The following is a 13,879-nucleotide window of genomic DNA, read 5'->3' as shown; positions in this document are numbered from 1 at the left end:
GCTTAGTAATCATATTTGCCACATAACCACATTTTCCCACAGAATGTTGTGAGAAGGAAATCAAAATGTGTCATTATGACTCAATGTGTAAATCAAAGTGAGACAAAGAGAAGCAAAACATTTAAATTATAGGAAGCAAACTTCTACTTTTGCCACCAACCCTTTTTCTTTTATAACCTTACAAAAAACACTTTGCTGAGTCAAGTCTAATTCGCACACAAACTGATAAAATTACACATGTGGGCAGTTAAGAAATAATTGCAAAACATTGTGTGCATCTGGTCTCAAACCCACACTTATTTTTCCCAAGGTTGTAAATAGAGTTTAAATCTTCTCACCATTAGCTCTCTTTGGTCCTCCAGATTTTTCAAGAACATGGAAAACTCTTGCAAAGACTCGTCTATAAAGGCAAAAAAAAAAAACAATAATTAGAATCACTTATTCATCCTGTCTGTCTTTTTTTCAAATACATCTCAGCTGTGCTATGAGCATCAATCAGTTTCACAAATATTATTGAACATCTGCTGCAAATGAGGTTTCCAGGGAAGAATCTAAATTATTTAAGAGTTCGTAATAAAAAAAAAAGAAACAACAGCTTAACTAGTTAAATAAAATTACATTACAAGAATTTTGTCTTAGTTTAGCATTACATCGTACTTAAAATGTCTTAAGTACGGAAGATGCTGGTCATGAAGAGGTTGGAAATCTTTAAGACTGCAGTCGTCAATATAATTTACATTTTGTGCTTAATTACGAAAAAAATCACTTGTAATATTGTGTTAAGAAATTTATATGTTTTTTTTTTTTTTATATCGCAAGCAGCAGCTAGTTTTGTTAATCTCTCTAGAAGCCTGATTTAAAGTGGGGTAAAATTAAGATAAAATATTATAGATGAAAAAGAAAAAAAAAAAAACTAGCTAAAAAATAAATAAAGGAAATTGCAGTGGGGGTTGAATAATTCTAGTTGTGGCTGTTCTTAATTGGCTGGTGGAAAAAGAAGAGTAAACAAACATTTAAAGTGCATTTCTATGAAGACTGTGACAAAACCAGTGGTTAGTTCTGTCATCACAGGAGAAGGGAGAAACCACTCTCACCAATGCATTTCTCATCGTCAGTTTTTGCATCGCCGATGAACTCAAACTGAAACTCCCCCAGGCACTGGGCAAACTTTCGCTGAGCCATTCCGAGCTCTGAAAGGCAGTCGCAAACAGAACAAAGAAAAACATAATTACAAAATCTTTTAATAGGTGCAAATTTATTTAAAAAAAAATTACATTCAGTTATAAGAACATACAACAGTACTTTTACTAAACCAAATATTGTGCTAAGAGTCGATGCTAGGAAATCATTTACCGTCAAGAGATTTAATGTGTTTGAAAAGGAGGTTTGATGTGTTTGGACCACAATGCTAACATCCTGTCTGACTATGTTCTGCTACATCCTGTTAAGCACACATGATGACACCACAAAAAAGAGCAAACTTGGTATCTGTCTACAAGCCAAATGTTACCAAAGACAGCTGTCAACATATTTACCATATGTTATGCAAATTGTAAACATAAAAGGAAAGACCTCAACTTTAGATTACTATGCACACCTATCCAACTGTATTATTGCTATGGTAGAGAACTTTGAACTTAATATTACGTTTTCTGCACACAAAAAAAACAACATATTTATCACTAATAAACATTGTATCAATTAGGATTACTGGATCTTTGTGTTATTTATTAATAAAGTAAATTACATGAACTTAAATTATTGGAGAAAGTATACAATGTCAAACTCAACATCAGTAAATTTTAGGGCTCAACCGATTACTTTTTTCTGGCTGATCACTGATCTTTAAAAATCTTGACCTCCTGATTCCAATCTTTGCAGATATCGATTTTTTGTGTGGGATGACTATTGTGACCAGTCATCCCTCTCACACAGAGCAAAAGTTGGCTTGATTTCCAGAATCTTGCATAGGCAGATAAGGTTGGTGCATAAAATTGCTTTTACGTGGATGTATCGGCCGGCTGATTTGTCAGTGCACTCCAGGTGCACTTTCAGCATAATTCCCGAAACCAGCATAAATTGCTAAAAAATTAAGAATAAAATACAATCTTAGATCTTCTCAAAACTCCAAACAAACCAAGACAACAAAAAGTATTATCATGGCACAAGTACTCATGTTCTTTGGCCTTTGGTTTACAGGAATAACAGACTTTTATTACACTGACTACAGTCAAAAATCATTTACAAATAATTCCACTGTTCCAATTTATTTTTACTGTTGTCATTTTTTTTTCTTAGCATTCTTTGGGCTAAACATGTGAGAGATATGCCAAGGTATGGAACTAGATGGGTGGACTTTATCTTAACTTTTAAACCTCCTTAAGTACCCATTCAGTGCTGGCCCAATCATCTGTCTTGGGTAATCTAATCGTACAAGTTTGAACACAACCAAAGTGAACTGAGGACAGCTTCGCACAGGCCGCCTTCAGAGGTTGTCTGGGGTTATTATCTGCATTAGTTTAGCATTCTGAATCCAAGCCTGATGTGACTCCCCTAAAGAAGAAGAGATATCATGTGGATATCTCCCGTCATCACAAAAATACTTAAAATAAATTGTTTAAAATGAACATGCGTACATGACATGCATACATCCATGTCATGTGAAGAAAATACTTCCAGCATTTGAAAATTTAAAAGGCTGTTACTGATATAGTCAAAGCATGCTTACTGTATCAAATACAAAAAAAAAAGAATAAAAATGCATATATTATTCGTAAAAGGTCTATATGCACAAAATTTTTTTTTAAATGTCTGTGAATCAAAATGAGACCAAAATAATAATGAAGGTGCTGAGAAGTACAGACAGAAAACAATTGAGTGAGTGTAACGACATCTGAATAAATCACATGATGTATTCAGGAATTATTATAATGAATTGTGCAAAGTCACAAATCATTAAATTTTCCTCCCAGGACAGGATCTAAAGAATAAACAGTGATATTTGCTCAGATTTTAATAAATAACTAAGTGTAAACACTCATGCTTAAAGATCTACGCTTATAACTAGAATCAGACATTATGCCGGTTAATACCAGGTCTGCAAAGTTCTTGTTGTACAGGAAGCTGAGAAGATTTCCTTAACAATAGGTCAACTTTGGTACTGCAGCATTTATAAGTATTTGTGTTTTGATAAGGCCTTTAAATATTCCTTTAGAGGCAATGTTCTGTGAGCGCATTTTAGCTCAAGGGAATTGTTGGCAAAAAGCCTGACTATAAATATATACTCAATTCTTTCTAAGTATAATCAGTTGGGATTTTTCACCTCATCTTAATGTGACAAAAGAAAAAGTCCACATTCCTTCATTCTTTAGATACAGATAATAAACACGATAACACAGTGTGACAATAAAACACATTACACTAAATCTACTCTGTTTCTGTCCATAACCTTTTCCAGTTCAGTAATCTGGTAAAGGTTACTGATCGATCTAAACAACAGAAAGTATTCTGGCAAACATAAGTCTGCCAACAGAGGTGATTATTGAGGCACTTACAAGATGGATGTATCCATTTTATCTGAAGCAACTGTAAATCTAAGAGGATCCAAACTAAACAGACAGCAGGAATCCAAACCGGCATGGGCAAATCCATAAAAGGTGAGCCTCCTCTAATCGTTTTATTCACAGTAAGTGGAATGACGGCAGCCACACACAAACAGGTGACACGTTTTTTTGACAAACTGTCAAATAAAGTGAAAAGGCAGTCAAGCAATTTGAAAGTCAAACGTAGTGGTGAACAGGACGTGTAATATCTGATAATGTTTGAAATTTCTCTCACTCTTTTTTTCACCTCTGTTCTTATGTCATAGTTTTTTTGTGTTTTGAAAAGCAGAAAATAACAGGTAAATGTTTATGAGGTACAAGTTCGTCCTGCAATCTATGTGTTGCTGGTTCGTCTCTGTCATTGTGTCCTTGGAGAAAACCTCACCTATCTTGCGTGATGGTAGCGATCAGGATGTCCGATGGCACTGATGTATGGCAGTCTTGCTTCAGACTGCCCCCGGGCAGCTGTGGCTACAATCTAGTTACTTGACATCATCAGAGTCTAAATGCATGCATGAACGGGTGATTTCACTGAAAAGCATCTTTGAATGTCCTAACAGAACCCTATACAGTATAAGTCTGATGTTTCATTTCATTACAATTGCATAGAGTTGAAAAGGGTGAAAAGCATCAGAGGAGCATGTTGTAGCCTTTGGGTTTAAACTCAGAAAAGCAGCTGAAAAAGTCTTACAGTAATTGTAACTGAGTTGGATCATTACTACTGCAGGGTATAGAGGATGAAGTCTTAGACAAAGCAGGAAGCAAGCATAGTCATTCCCATTTTAAATTCTCAATCACAAACACGAGAGAGCACAGAGTCCCACATGTTTAATATGATCTGATCTCTCCCACATGCTCTGCCCAGAACCTCTTATGCTGCCATCATGATAATAAACCACCTGAACATCACTATGGATGTTATTGTGTATGCTTGACACAATCAGGAAGCTCATACTTCATCACATGCAATGGAGTTCCCATTGCGTTAATGTGTACAAAAACACCTCACCAATACTTTGTAAAGACGACATTCAGTACAGCATGGCAGATTTTAAGATTGTAATGCTGTGAAGAAGTGTTTACAGTCCTTGTTTTAGCCACCTTTCAGCTGCTTCACAACATGGTAAAAACATGTTTTGACAACAATCTGAACCTTGACGCACTTTACCAAAAAAAACAAAAAAAAAAAACATTAAAATGTCACACGATTGGGCGTGCTGTGGTGGCGTTGGGGATAGCGCGACCCACGTTTGGAGGCCTTGAGTCCTCGACGCGGCCATCGCGGGTTCAATTCCCGGACCCGGCGATATTTGCCGCATATCTTCCCCCCTCTTGTTCCCCCTTTCCTGTCAGCCTACTTTCATATAAGGGACACTAGAGCCCACAAAAGACCCCCTGGAGGGGAGGAAGTAAAAAAAAAAAGTCACACAATTGTGAATCAACAAGCTTATGTGTCACTCGCTATGTTGCTGAAATGTGCCAGTTTTTTTAGAGATTCATGAACAGTTCACTCATTGCGCAGAACAGACATATTAAGCAATGTGTTTTTGTTTTTTCCATGCTTATTTTTCTATTTATCAAAGACAGGTTTGAGTTTTACATCTCTGAACATTACTTAAGTGCATTCCAACAACACTTATGTAAATGGATAAACATGCTGGCTCTTTATGAAAGCCATATGCCCAAAGTGCACAAAAAAGCCCAACTGCACCAGGGTGGACTGTTAAAATATAACCCAGCAATGAAACTTATGACATAAAGCATGAAGAATGAGCATTACTTGATTTTTATGATGCTCCAGCAATAATGAGAATCAGACAACAAGCAGGGCAGAGGAAAACAGCAACAGCTAAGACATAAACACAAATGTGCGAGAGATGGACAGGAGAGCCGCTCCAAGAGAAAAGGAGCATTACAAGACAGAAATACCACACACTCCAGGGCACACAGCAGTCCAAGGCAAAGTCTTCTTCTGATTTTTGCCTTTTAAAGCAAGGTATTTCAGAGTAAACCTGGGAACTGTCAAACTTGGCTAGTTTCTAGGCTGAACACCAGAGAGGCCCCAGAGTCCAGGCTTCGAAGCATGACTCATGCAGACCCCACCTCGTCTCTATCTGAAACTGAAAGCAATGTTCCTCTAAAAAACAGCCCCAAGTCTTCACGATTCACTTAAACATTAGTTTCCCAGAAAAGGGGGTTTCTGAAATATACACTCACATTCTAGTAGCTACAACAGAAGATGGATTTTATTGATAAAAACTGAAATATACCAAATCAATGTTAACTAAAACATGCAGCTATAAACTCTGAAAGTAAGTTGATGAAGTAAATGTTTCACAGTGCAACAGGCAAACTGATAAAACAAAAAATGTTGCATAGACCATCTAATTTATACTTAAATTATAAACCATAAATGCATATTTTGTGCAATAACAACAGGACATGGATTTTTTTGTATTGATTGTTGAATTGACAGTAAGCAGATAGTGCAGATGCTAAATAAATGCTCCATACCAGTTCGATTCTAGCCTGGAGTGTTATTTATCACAGGCTCTGCTCTCACTTGATGCCTGCTGTGACATTGTGCTTTGATTACGCTTCGATTTATGCCCGTCTGCTCATACCAACTGCATTACGAGACTTTCCCCGTTTGCAGCCGTGTTACAAAGTAAACTCAGCAGCACATTTTGGAATACCATTTACAATATGAGCTACAACAACGTTTAATTTTCCTCTGGGATTAAAAAAGAATTTCAGAATTGAAGTGATGGTATAAAAAAAAAGTCATGAAACTATAGTTCTAGAAAAAGAAAGTAAACCTGGTCTCAACACCAAGCATTTACATCTCGGGGCATAATAAAAGGTTCTGCAATTATTTAAATCTAACCTCATGTGTATAAAACCACAGAATTCACACATACATTATCCATTAAATAAAAACTAACATCACAGGACTTAAAAAGCACAGCTCCATTAAACAATCTGACAAACAAAATTCTCTGATCGGCTCTGACTGGTGAACAGGTCAGATAATGAAGACTTTTTGCTACTCATTAAATCTAACAAAAACTAAGAACTCAGATTTTTTTTTTTCATCAATAAATGCCTCACGTATCAAAACGCACTTTTATGATTTTAATAAAAATTCATTTGATACCCTGTGGCAGAAACTTCAAAGAGTTTTAACAAAAAAACTCCCACAATCCTCAAGAAAATTAAGTAATTATATAAAAATGTGGACTAACTTTCCTCCATAATCACAACCTGACATATTGATAAGCTCAGGTTATTAATGCTTAAGGCGGTTCTAAAGTTATTGAACCAGTGTCTAACTCTTTCCAAACATGTTTTATTAATTTTTAACTAATTTTGCTTTATCTTTGTTTATTGAATACTGACAGGGTAGAGTCTGTTGTGCGTTTTGTTCTCTTGGCGTTATATTTATTAATTTTTTAACTCTGCAAAGGTCAACGTTTTAGAAATAATTGAATAATTTGCAAAATCCAACATACTGAAAGAGGGCGTAGTGTCTTATTCCCATCGTTTCATAACGTCCAACTTTGAGAGCAGGAAACAGCATCCTATGTAATGGACGCTCCACCAAAGTTTTTCCTAAACCTCAGACATAAAATGCAAGTCCGTGTCAAAGAGCAGCCGCTATTAAATACTCCGCAGTGTATTAATTGGCACTAGTAGGCGGGCTGTTTGTTATGATTTCTACAGCATGATCAGATTTGCCACTGAGGTCAGAGCTGCCCTCTGTGTTTCCACAGTGGACCTTTCCACAGCACTTCCTGTTTCACTCTCCCCATCTCTTCCAGGCTAAATTTCTGCTCCACTCAACTCCAACCTTTGGCCCGGACAGAGCCGGCTCGAACATCCCCTCCCACCGTGTCCCTGCCCCCTCAGCTCCCTGCCCACTAAACATGCATTACTACATTCATGGCTTCCTGATCCTCAAAACAAGTGTGCAGGGAGAGGCTGCAGAGTGCTGCATCCGGTTAGCCCTGACCAAGCGTTTGATTACAAAATCAGGATGGCATTTTAGAAAACATCCTGTGCATTAACATTTGTGCACATTTGCACCAAGAAAGAAGAAGCAATGCCTTCATAGAGAGCTTCTTTCCCCAGAAAGCGATAAAATCCTTTCCTCCCAAATGAGCTCACATCTTGAGCTAATGCAATTTTAATGAAAGATTGTGATGTGGCTCTTTGGCAGAACAAGTAATGTGATTACAGACAGGAGCAGGCTGCCAACGCGCACCCTAACAGGCTACTCTTAAACCTGTCTGCCAAGGAGAAGGAGACCATCGAATGACCGGCCTTTTCAAAGACAAATCCACTAAATAAATCGCCAGATTTCTTGAGAACATCCAGAAGCAGACCTGACAGCAACAATCTGTTATGTCTTCTGGTGGATTTTATTTCAGCAATAACAACCCTTAAAGAGCAACATCAAAGTATTAATGAGTATATTACTGCATTAAAAAAAAGAAATAATATGTTGGTTTTAGAAAACAATGAAAGGGTAAAGACAGGAGATGGAGGAAACCCTGTGAAACAGAAGCCCATCTGCATCGTTCTGTACAAGTGGGCACTTCCATGTCATGACTCTCTGGCTCAGAGCCAGGTTTCAAAGTTTCCTCCTACAACCAAGGACTTTCCATAGTGGGACATCCTCTCAGCTGTGGCAGCCGAGGGAGATAACAGCTCTGCTTCTCGCTGCCCAAACACTAGATCACTCTGAGGTCAAACAAAAAGTGAAACACATTACCATGCAAATTTGGTCTTACACTCACAAAAGCCCTGAAATGAGTCAATATTTACTGCAGGTACACACACTTATCTCTGTGCTTGGCACTTTAACCTATTTTTTACAAAAATGGCCGGAAACAGAAAATCACACCAATAGAAATGAGCATTGCAACAATCCGAACATGCAAATTATAGCATGCATTTAAAGGAGGAAACCTTCTGTTAATCTGGATGATCTGTGCAGAGGAGAAACAAATACACGGCCATACGGGACTCTACAGTAGGAGCAATGTCCACATGTCAGCTGGGCTGGCACTGAGCTCCACCCCGAGTGTGTGTGCAAGAACAACACTGTTATTTGCTTATACTCAACTCAAAATGACCCAAGGCTTGATTCACTAAAAGAGACTTATTATGAAAGTCCCAGCCTGTGAGGAAAGAAATTCTAAAACTAGTTGAAGGGGTTAAACATTTCTCTTAAATGTGACTATTATACTTATGCTTACAAATATTTGCTTTGAAAGGCATTTTAGTAATTTTAAATCAGGATGCAAGTCGAGTTCATGGTTGAGCAGTGACTGGAACTAGGATGTGTGAAAAATTTAAAAACCAGAGGTTAAACAAAAAAAAAAAAAGAGAGAAAAGGGCAACAAAAAAAAACCCTCAATATGTGTGTTACAACCCTCACATTATGGGAATTTTTTCATTTATAAAAAGTTGCAGATTTGAGATCTTCTGGTTGCGTTTTTCACATTTCGTTATCAGTCTAAAAATGTGTGGAGATTAAAACTAAAAATGACAATATACTGTAAAAAAAAAAAAAAAGGAAAATATTTCTGTATTTTCTTCATTAAGATGTTAAAGTAGCTTGGTTAGGTAGGTAAATGGTAGGTAGATTGAAATATTGTTCAATATCGTAACCACAACGGAAAGCCTGGATGCAATTTTTGGCCATTTGGATGGATGTTAGTTAGAATACAACTCCATCTTTAGTGTCTGAGATGCAGAAGCTCATAAAGTTTGGTGGGAACATTATAGAGGGTATGTAAAGTGGGTGACTGTATAGTTAAAGTACATGTGTAAGGTAGGAGGCTTACACAGTAAAACAGATGGGTAACACAGGTGGAGTTCAATGGCTAAAGGGAGCTGGAGAGTGGCTAAAGCAGGTGGACAGAGGGTTAGTAACAGGTAAATGGGGGTAATGCTGATTGATGAGCATGTCAAGTGGGTGTGTAAAGTGGGAAGATGGGAGGTCAAAGGGTAAAGAGGCAGGCAAAGTGGATGAAAAAAGAAGCTGGGCAAAGTTAATAGACTGCTTGGTAGAGCGGGTGGTTCAATCGGCTGAACGGGTGGCAAAAGTGGGGAGATAAATGAGTTAAATGGGCTATAAAGTGGGCAGATGGATAGTCAAACTAGGTTTGTAAAGTGGTTGGATGAATGGTTGAAGAATTTAAGTAAAGCTGCTGATTGGGTGGGTAATGAAGGATGGATATTTCTAGTTAATGTCAACATATTAAAAAGGTTCTGATCTGGGTTCCAGTTTTATTCAATAAAAATCTACCTGACATCATCCGGAGGCAAACAAAACATTCACCGTTGCCATACAAAATATGACATCAAAGTACATATTTGCAAGATCTTAAGGTTTCACATCCATTTTTCACATTCAAGAATGACCTTAAAACAATTTGTTCACATCTTTCAAAGTTAGGATTTTGTTTCTTTATAAGATGCACTGCTTAAGGGTTTTTTTTATCTATTAATGTTTCAAAAACAAAACTAAAAGAGAATGCAGTTCTTAATTTGAAAGCTACAGCTGCTAAACTGAAAGGAAAAAAACTGACAAATGTGTCACCATGAGAGCAATGAAACAATATAATGCAATGTTTTTGACATTTTTTAGAGAAACTGTCTCAGCTTTGGCAACAACACTGACACAGAGAATTTAATGTCAGCACATAAGAAGATGAACATCAGTTCCTTCCTGAAACTTTAACTGATTTTGCAATAGTCCCAGTGGGAGGCCATGACCAGAGTTTCCTATTCATTGACATTCTCATAAACTTTCACAAACCCAATGAGAATTAGAAGATGAGGCGTCTCGGGGCAAATTTTAGGAAACACTTAAAAAGGAAGAAGAAGAAGAAAAAAGGGAAGCTGGGATTATATATTTAAGCTACAGTCACATACAGCAGGGAATGCAAGACATGGCATGTCCTCCTGAAACGAGACACTATGCAACATAGTCTGACACTCTGAACCAATATCAGCTCATCTGCCAGTGACTGGAAGCCAAAATCTGCCTCATCACTCCATGGGAGTTCCTCTGGAAGAAGCATGTAGCTGCAAAAAAGAATGCAAAATATACGTAATGGCTATAGCGACTAAATAAAATAGTGTCTGGATGATAACACTTTTTTTCTTAGAAAACATGTAAAGTTTCAGAACTTTAAAAACACAACCATTTTTCCTTTCACTAATAAAATTACTATAAAATTGAAATGATGTGTCATACAAAATGAATAAGAAGTCATGTAATTTGAGAACGCCGAGTGTGAAAACAGCAGCTAGTAGCGGAGAATTGGATGATTGAAAAAGAGCAACAGCTGCTGCAGGCTAAGCTGAACATTTCCTAATCAAGTTACAACAGGAGTAACAAAGGATCATCTGTTGAAGGAGTGACGCTAAGCAAAAATATCTAAAAAAAAAATGACTCAGGTGACTGTAGATTCTGAAATAAACAGATTTCACGTAAAGTGGAGCGCCTTCATTTTTTTTAATGCTTTCATGTCTTTAACTGTTGTTGAGATGTAAAAGCTGAGATGTTTGCAGTTCAACCAAACCTAACTGATAAAACACTAAGTGCCCATGTGCTTAAAGAGATCTATATCTATGCCAAGGTCATGGTTTCAGTGTGAAGTTTTCTGTCATGATAAATTATACAAACATCCTTAATTATGCTGCTAGAATTCTACTGAAGTCACCTTCTGCAACAATAAACAATTTAAGTTTGTCAAAATTTTCTCTTAATAACTGCATGCTGCGCTTCAGGCAAAATGAAAATCATAAGTCACATGTTTGGAGACACACTGCCGAAAGTTTTACAGAAGTAAGCATGGCTGATGTTTTGAGGTTATAACAGACCAGGATACATAAATAGGGCAAGACTGAGCCACCAAGTTTTTCCAGCATTTTTCAATGCACGATAAAAAAACAGGTTAAACTTGTGTTTTCCAACCCTGGTCCTGGTGGCACACTGCCCTGCATGTTTTAGATGTTTTCCAGTCTCAGCACACCTTAAATCAATTGATGGCTGATTAACAGGATTTTGCTGAACTGTAATCATCTGAATGACGTCCGTTAAAGCAGGAAAACATCTAAAACACCCAGGGTAGTGTGCCATGAGGATCAGGTTTGGAAAACATAGAAAAGTCAAAGACATTTTCCAGTAAATAAGATGATACTTATCTTGTCATACCGAAGTGTGCATTTTTATTTTCCTTAACAAATTCACAGTAGCTGTGTTTCCATTACAAATGTGAGCAAAACTATCAGTTTTCCGCCAATGTCGAAAAAACAATTTCGCAATTTCAGTCTTTCCATTAAATAGGTATTTAGTTTATATGCTTTGGATCAACATTGTTAAATTATTTTTCTTCTTTTGCTCTTTCCTTTGGTTTGTTAATTTGTTTGTATTTCCCTGTAAGTCATGTAAAGCACTTTGAATTGCCTTATTGCTGAAAATGTGCTACATAAATAAATCTACCTTGCCTAAATAAGAAACAAAATCAGAATCACACGCAGTTAAGTTTGTTTACACTAAATCTTAAAAAGTCCCTGCCGTGCCATCATCCTCCAACTACTTCCTGTCGTCATTGTCTTTGTGGTTTGCATCAGTGGCAATATGATCATGTAATGTGAAATATTTCCACTGTAATTTTGTGAAGCAAACAAATTTTGATGCCGCCAAAAAATTACCTCATCCTAGTGTCAAAACTTTTTATCAAAAAATTAGTTGTTTTTTTTAATTGCTGTGTTTCCCTTAAGCAAATTTATTTTCAAAATGTCAAATTGTGCAATTATACGGTCAACGGAAATGTAGATGCTGACCGTAAAAACGTACGCAAAGTCCACTAGAAAACCCAGCAATTACTTCTGCTTTGTGCATGTTTGGGTCAATGACATCACAACAGTGTGAACTGACTGGATGAAAAATGGTTTGTGACCTTATCACCTTTCTCTGGTGTGTTCTGAAATGACATCTCAGAATAAACATAAACCGGCAGGTTGTAATCAACTGTCAAATATGGGAAAAAAATGGATCAACACTAAACTCTTCCATCATTTGCACCAGCATGCTGTACTTTCATACACTTTTTTTTTAGCTTAATAAAAATTAAATATTAAATTGGGGTGCACTGACTGCAGTTCTCCGGCTGATCACCCATTCCGATTTTGGCCAATGCCGATTTGTTTGTTTGAAATTTTACGAAATGTAGCAACAAAGTTGTCCTTAATTTTCTTTTGCGTCTGAACTAAGTACTTGTTTTATTGTTGTAGTCCTCAAAATAAAACTAAAAAAACAACAAATCTTCCTTGGCAAGGAAAAGCCTACTGGGTTCATCTCTAATCCAGTCCACCATAGTTCTATTCCAAGAACTTTCATGAGTTTTATTGTTGCTAAGTTCAACAGATGACCCCACACTGCTCAAGGTTGAAGCAGCGGCTTTAAAGAATACAAGTAAAGAAGCAAATAAACTGGAAAAATGAAGCTGAATGTTCTAAAATAAGCTCTGATGTGTTGCTAATGATGTCATCAATTATGGGAACTTGTTTTGGGAGGGTGGATCTGATGTTGAAGATTTTAACAACAATTTACAACAAAATAGCAAAAGAAACAAAGTCACATCATGACATGTTCTCCAGTAAGTGACAAACTATCTGATTGATTATTCTGCAGTAATTTGCCCAGCAGATTTAAGATGACTTTTCACCCAGCGTAGCACAAATATTAAACACGTTTTCAAGATTAGATTAAGAACAGAAACCTATTACTTGATGGTGTCTGTAACTGTTAAAAGTTAATAGTTGCTTGAAATTCGGTTTCATGTGACAGAGTAAATACTGACACGAATTAAAAAAAAGACAACGCCTTGATCTGATCAGATACATGACTACATTCATTAACAATAGCTGTACTGTCAGTCGAGCCACCTCATCACAGCATGATGCAGTAAAAGAATAAAGTTAGTTTTACCCTTAAGTAAAACAAAAGCTTGATTCCAAACAAACTTATGATTGGAAACTTACGTTTAGTCGCATTGATGAGGTTCTTCCCATCTTTGTAGAGCTCTTTGATGAACCTGTTGGTTTTGTCCAGCTCAATTTCTTGTGCTTTGATTTTCTCCCTGAAGCTGGGGCTGTCCAGATAGCACTCACTGAATTCCAGCGGGGCCAGTCCCATTTCTGTGACAGCTTCGTCTCCAAACGACGGAGGAGAAGAGGGGGAAGAGAAAGGGGAG

At 37.0% G+C, this 13,879-nt stretch overlaps 1 protein-coding gene across 1 annotated transcript in view; it reads right to left on the bottom strand.

The window, feature by feature from the left end:
* arhgap10 (Rho GTPase activating protein 10) overlaps positions 1-13,853 on the bottom strand; it is a 56,393-nt gene extending 42,540 nt beyond the window's left edge. The window contains exons 1-3 of the mRNA XM_032562204.1: positions 13,668-13,853; positions 1,095-1,190; positions 339-400 (exon numbers count right to left, since the gene is read on the bottom strand). Of these exons, the coding sequence (XP_032418095.1) occupies positions 339-400; positions 1,095-1,190; positions 13,668-13,821 (312 nt within the window). The 5' untranslated portion in view covers positions 13,822-13,853. The remainder of the gene's footprint in view (positions 1-338; positions 401-1,094; positions 1,191-13,667) is intronic.
* Positions 13,854-13,879: the final 26 nt, after the last annotated feature.

Source organism: Xiphophorus hellerii, chromosome 5 (genome assembly GCF_003331165.1).
Source record: "Xiphophorus hellerii strain 12219 chromosome 5, Xiphophorus_hellerii-4.1, whole genome shotgun sequence".
NCBI classification, from domain to species: Eukaryota; Metazoa; Chordata; class Actinopteri; order Cyprinodontiformes; family Poeciliidae; genus Xiphophorus; species Xiphophorus hellerii.
This window is presented reverse-complemented; position numbering and strand designations above follow the sequence as displayed.